The 6,907-nt window shown below is 33.3% G+C and overlaps 1 protein-coding gene across 6 annotated transcripts in view; it reads left to right on the forward strand.

The window, feature by feature from the left end:
* LOC106684099 (latrophilin receptor-like protein A) overlaps window positions 1–6,907 on the forward strand; it is a 21,009-nt gene that overhangs the window by 6,203 nt on the left and 7,899 nt on the right. For 4 of the 6 annotated variants that reach the window (XM_067048236.1, XM_067048205.1, XM_067048228.1 and 1 more), the window contains exon 2: window positions 1,726–1,860. The exons of the other annotated variants lie outside the window; for them this stretch is intronic. In XM_067048236.1, coding sequence (XP_066904337.1) covers window positions 1,726–1,860 — 135 coding nt within the window. The remainder of the gene's footprint in view (window positions 1–1,725; window positions 1,861–6,907) is intronic. 6 annotated transcript variants of the gene reach the window in all.

The following is a 6,907-nucleotide window of genomic DNA, read 5'->3' on the forward strand; positions in this document are numbered from 1 at the left end:
CCAGGTCTACAAAATAGAATTTTTTGAAATTTGATTCGATAATTTTGGTTGATATTGGGAATTGGTACAAATTTTATATGTTTTTTTGGGAAGCTGAAACCGAAAATGAATTCTTCTGTTTTCTCCCATTATGAACAGGTATTAGAATAGGTTCTCAAATTCATGATATTCAAGACCAGTTTTGTTGCACAAAAATCAAGAAAATTTTTCATAGAGTTTTAGCATATAGGATACTGTATCATGGTACACGGGTATCCTAACCGATTAGAAAATTGATAAAACTTACTTGAAGTGTTCTAGTTAAAGCCATTCAAATTATCCTAACAGAAATCTTCGAGAAAGAGAAAAAGAAAAAAAAAGGTTATGAAGAAAAGGATTTTACGCATAAACGTATACAGATTATATTGGAAGAAGATAGATGAACGTATGAAGTACATCGTAGGAAGATAGTTCGGGTGGCGGTCAATAAAGGTATAAAAATAGTAAAAGGAAACTATTTGTTGCTAACCAACGTTTGCAGGGCTTCGTCAGGGGTAAATGAAAAACCAAGATACAAATAATGTATAAATACAGCATAGAGTTTACAGTAAACTACGTGGGTTTTAGGAAGGTAATAATTGTTTTTTAAAAACATCAAACTCGTATCAGTATTAGCAGAGATACAGATATTTATTCATTTTGATAATTTCATTTGCCACGTAGGTCAGGAGACATTTGTAATCGGTTCCATTTTCGATACGTTTCAATGGACCTACTTATCCGTTTTAGAAACTCCGGGTTAAAAAAAAAGTAATGAAATTTTCATATAGGCGTTTGAAAGACGATTATTTTTTTCTTTTACGGAAAAAATAAAAATCGTTTAATTCTGACCGGTATTAGCAAAAATACGCAGTATTGAAGTTAGTATTCCTGTTTAAAAAGTATTTTGCTCGGCTCCCATGAAAACCCGACCACTTTTGTTTTAAAATTTTTCGAATCAATAAAAATCTGAACATTTCTCGGAATATTCCAGACGCTTGTTTGATAGATAGTTAAATAGTACAATAACATAAACTAAAACAATAAATAGATGAAAATTAAGTCTTTATTGGACTAGTGAAGACTATGCCATCTATATATCTATCTATGTCTGTCATGTTATATTCTACATTATACTTACTTTGTTATCAAATAATAATAATATTCACTATAAGTAGCAAGTATTAAGTAGTATATGTCAGAGTTGTAGTTGCAATGTTCTGTATATACAAACTATGACAATTTGCATAAGACATTACTGGTGTATATAAACTTCTTTCGTTTTCACAAGTTGCCTTCTTAATTTTGCCTTACTTGTGAATTACATTGTATTAATTATCTGGTATGCAATTCAAGTCAAGAATAGGTTACCCTGGAAATATAAAGGCATACTGTCGCGTAATTAATTGTTTATCAAAATAAATCTTAGACTCAATAAGAAATAAGAAAACAAGAAGGGTTAATGGCCCTAGAAATATTTCTACGATGTTTAAAAGTAATTATCCTAGTTAGTCAGTTGTTTTTTGCATTAATTTTCACATTGGAAACTATTTAAATAAGACATCAAAACGTCCCGTCATTGTCCAAACATTAATCTGTAATGAGTTTTGAAGTATCAGTTCTGCTTATAAAGTGAATATTTCAAATAAAACACAAACAATTTTAGATTCGAAAATTATATTTTTACCAATCTGTTTTTCTGTTTAGACTTCTGCTCCTGGTGTTTCTCCAGGCAAGCGGGGTTGTTCTCGAGAAGATCGAGGAACTGAAGAAATGTGGGAAGAGAGCGCAGTGCCATGGCATTGTTTCGAAACTGAACTCCAACCAGACAGAACCACCGTTGTAATATCACTATTTTCTTTTTGAATACATATCCAGGTTTCAATTTTATACCATATGTATTAAGGGGTGAATAAGTAGAATTTATAAAAATATATGTCTCTTGAAACATTTACATGGAAGATACTCTGTTTGAGGGAGATCACGCTTTGGTGAGACGTGGTAGCAGACTGACGTATCTGTAGTTTTCTTCATCCTCAATCTTGACGGTTAATGCTGCGAAAACATTACTACCTCTTTCTACTTCCGAGGGAATCATCTGATTCCTAAGCCAGTTTCATTAGATGTGGCGTAACCTTTTGGTGGAGGTGCTACAGTAGAATCGTTTTTACGTTCAATTGTTTTGGACTAACAAACTTACAGGTACTTTCCCTCATATTTCGGTGTCGACAGCTTAAACATAGTATCCTGATGATAATGGTCTGCAAGCAGTTCCTCTTGTTAAGTTGTAGGAAACCGGACCCCGTCATAAAAGCGGACAGTTGAATACTTCTTAGCTCCTCTTTTGGTCAGTTTTTAGATTTGTTGACGCTTCCACGATTAGCCAGCAACTGGTGTCTGATTGCCATCTTCCACTGTCGCAAAAAGGTTTTTGATGTAGGTGGTGGTTGCATTGTGGGACTCAAATTAGGATCTTTTAGTGTGCCTCGGTTCTCAACAAGGGCAAGGGTGTCTAGTGGGGTTGTTATATTTTATGAAGGCAATTTACTCTGTCTCACGGCTTGTGGGTCTCGACTGCTTAGAACAACTCTTCAAGTTCATAGTATCAACTCCCAAAAAATTCGTCCTGCTCCCTCTCCCCTAGAACGGAGTTAGTGAGGAACAATTGCAGCTTTTGTAAATCATCTTGGTATTTATAGTAGCAACGTAAAACTCACTCGAATACTTTAACGAAATAAGGTCCAGATCTATAGCAATTTAACTCCCAGATCAACCCTGCAAAGATAGACTATGTTGTATTTGCCAAAGAGAAGGGGAGGAAGCCAAGACTTCCCACTGGCAACATAGCATTTCACCCATCTAATTCCTGACATTTTCAACCCACTGTAACTAATTATTTTTTAGCACCTATTTATTACTTATTTATATACCTTAGCATTCGAACGTTTCGAGCTTTTTCACCATTATGTATTTAGGAATGAAAAGGCAGACTCACAGGCCAGACTAGCTATAAAGGTCAAGTTGTAGCATCATCAATATGCAAAGATGTTATTTCATGGATAAAAGAAATTGGATGGCAAGAGTGGCAAGACTAATGGTTCACCATGAGAGAAAACAAGTTATGAATGGTCCAACAGACAGTGAAACGTCCAACCAGAAACTTGAATCTGCTACGGATAGAAGATGTGGTATTAACCCGTCTTTGGATAGGCCATACTCGAATCACCCACGGTCATGTAATGAAAAGAGAAAATGCACCGATGTGTCGCTTCTGCGGAAACGATCTTACCGTTAGGCATATTCTCACTGAATCTATTGCTCACGAACCACACCGGTTCTCTTCAGATTTACAGGAGATGTTGAGGGAAGATCCCAGTACAATAACAAAACTTTTTCACTTTCTAAAAATCATTAATATTTACGATCACATATAGTCTAACTGTCCAGCAATAGATAAGTAGATGCAAAATTTATTATAGCAATTTACTAACTACCTCAAATCTAATTGCAACTTTTTAAAATTTAAATCATAATTGTAAATATGTAATTTTAATTGTAAATATGTAATTGTAAATTTGTAACTTGTAATTGTAATGTAACTTGTAATTGTAATTGTTAATTTGTAACTTTCTCACTTTGTAATTATATGTAACTTTCTCACTTTGTAACTTTGTTAATATGTCAATTGTTATCTAGTGACTTTGTAAACTCAGTGTAAATGGCCCTAGTGGTCGAAACACTTAAATAAATAAATAAAATTAAAATAATGCACAATCAGCAGTTTTTTCTTTGAAAGTATACATTGAACGTTAAAGATCTGAGGTGGTATTCAACATTTTTCTTTGCAAACGTATGCCAAAAATATACAAGTTTAATAAAATTTACATTCTGCATTTGAACGCTAAACTGTCATATAATCAATATTGAAAATACTAAGGATGATTTTATGGAGTATCTGTCAATTGAAATTTCAGAAAAACAATAAAGAAATAAAAAGAAAATAAAGAAGAAAGGTATACGGGGTGTTTCAGGGTTAAGTGGCCAAACTGAAAATATGAACTAAGGACCTCAAAACAAAAAGAAAATTTCCTCTGAAGGTATTGTCTGCAAACGCTTTGTTTAGGAGATATTCACACCTAAATATTTTCATTGTTATCAATTATTTACATTATATGAAATAAATAAAACCTATTTATTTGCTTTAACTAACTTCTTAATTAAATGTAAACATTAAGATTCATGTTAAATGTTGTTCAAAGTGAAGGTATGTCTACAAACGCTTTGCTTAGGAGATGGATTAGATAAAATACTAATATGGCCCTTTATCCCTAACTATTGATAAGGATTAATACTATTTGTAATTAGCATTGGAAACTGTCAATAACATTTATCAATTTGTAAGAGGCTTTCGCCAATATTTTAATAGGTCCACATTTCTTGCTGGTTCGACTCAACGCGGGCAAATTTCTAGAATTTCTTAATAATGATTACTTTGATTTAGTTGAACATATTCCATTACAACTGAGAAGGGACATGTAGCTTCGATTAGATGGTTGTCCTGCACATTACGGAAGAAGTCTACGACAACGGCTAAATGCTAATTACCCCAATTAATGGATTGTCCGTGCAGGACCAGTGGCTGCACGCTCTCCAGACCTGACACCACTGGATTTTTTTGTTTGGGGTGACATTAAACAAACAGTCTATTGAAGGCCGGTCAATGATCATAATTCCTTCCGAAGAAGGATAATTGAATCTTGTGAAACAATAACACATAACCAGTGCCGTTCTGCTGTTGAAGAAACATGCCAACCCTGTCTTAATGCTCAAGGAAATCACTTGGAACAACATTTAATATGAATTTAATGTTTACGTTTAATTAATAAAGTAGTTGGAACAAATAAAAAATTTTTATTTATTTCATATAACCTAACTAATTCTTAACAATGAAAATCTTTAGGCGTGAATATCTCCTAAACAAAGCGTTTGCGGACGTACCTTCAGAGGAAATTTTTTTTTCTTGTTTTGAGGTCCTTAGTTCATATTTTCAATTTGGCCACTTAACCCTGAAACACCCTGTATATCCACTGGTTGCCTCGAGTGCGAAAATAACAATGTTTCAAAACAATTTAAATATTGAAAAATATTATTTTGTTATGTTTGAAATATTCTCAACTTTTTGTCGGTTTCACATAACTTCACGCTAAGTTCATATAAAATGTAATGGAATATAAATTGAAGGTATTTGAACAACTAAAAACGTTAAAATAAATTGATTTAAAAAAAATCCCTTCTAATGGACGAAGTGTATTAACGAAGGAGGATTAATTTGAACTTAAAGAAGGGTGGTACAAAGTTATGTGATGTGAAATACACATGTTTTTCTTTCAATTTACTTAGCATACTCATTTGCGTGTTTTCCTCATGATTTAATATTTTTATTGATGTGTATAATATTAATTAATGAGGCATACAACAAATTCTACAGGAAAATAAACTAAAATTTGTTAAAAACTATTAGGGGATAAAGATAATATTATGAGACAATCATGATCCGCTAGCCGACATTTTAGCTTGAATGCATGCTCTGAAGACTGAATATCAGATCATGAATACACAATGACCTATTTTAGGAAAATTGAAGCACGCGAACATCAAAGACCGGCAACTGATTATGTGCTTTTAAACTCGTCAATTCCTAAGTACTTAACACTTTCGATGTAGTGTATCAAACATTACTAGCGAATGAATTCATAAATTATGTTGATGATTGTCTATAAATATTGGAACTCACGCAACGGGAATAGATGTATCGATGTAATTATCGAGACCGCTGATTATTGAAATTCACTACAAGATTTATATTCTATCTTCAATTGATTATAATTTATAGGCATGGCATGGGTTGGCATGAGGGAAACTGCACCCAGCGATGCATCCTCCTAACGTTCTAGGAGACTAGGAGGCCATTCATCCAACCCCTCATCATCCTATGCTGAGTCACGTCAGGAGTTCCATTTGCCACCATTTGTCGTAGACATTCATTAAAATATCCATTAAATTTGTAACGAAACCGTTTTTAAGTTATACGAATATGGTTCGATAAAGTCGGAATGCGTAGGTCGATGTGAATGGTTTGAAACGTAGAGTGGTGAGCACGTTTCCAGTCTTAAAAATTGTGATTGAAAGGTATTTATTTTATTTTTAAATCTGTGTCTATTTAGCAAGTCCATAAATTTGGTAAGTGTAAGTCTGGGTTTTAGTTAGTAATTGTATATGTTACGTTTCTGTTTGAGGAGTATTTAGAATGTCTGTGTTGTGTACAATACTCGTAAAATAGTCTCAGTCGGAAATTTAGCAATTTACATTTTGCCTTGATGTTGTCTCAACCTTCCATCATCAATAAGTCCCAAGTAAGTTGTTTTATTTGTTTGTAATATAGGGTGGATGTCTATGTAAACAGTTGCTCTGCTGTTTCGTGTCGCAGAGTAAATATGACATATTGTAACTTGTCGTGGTTAATCCTTATTTTTCATTATGTTCACCATGTTGCCTAGATTATGTTGAAAAGTTAGTGTGGTCAATATAGGGTCTGTGTTTCTAGTAATTATTGCAGTGTCGTCGGCGCACGTCAGAGTTAGTATGTTGTCGTCGGTAATCGGTAAGTCATGTGTGCATATTAAGTATAGAATTGAGGCAACTAAAAGATGAAGGATAGTTTATGCATCATAAATGTATTTAAATTGAATATTTCATCAATGCTATTTGATTAGCCTTCTATATCAGGCACCTCCAACCTGAAGAGAGATAATTATTATAAAAAATATTTTTCCTATAAAATATTGGGTATAAGCAAAGATGTTTCAAGTCGAGAAAACAAAACAAATCA

Source organism: Halyomorpha halys, unplaced genomic scaffold (genome assembly GCF_000696795.3).
Source record: "Halyomorpha halys isolate HHAL.00 unplaced genomic scaffold, Hhal_1.1 Scaffold542.1, whole genome shotgun sequence".
NCBI lineage: Eukaryota > Metazoa > Arthropoda > Insecta > Hemiptera > Pentatomidae > Halyomorpha > Halyomorpha halys.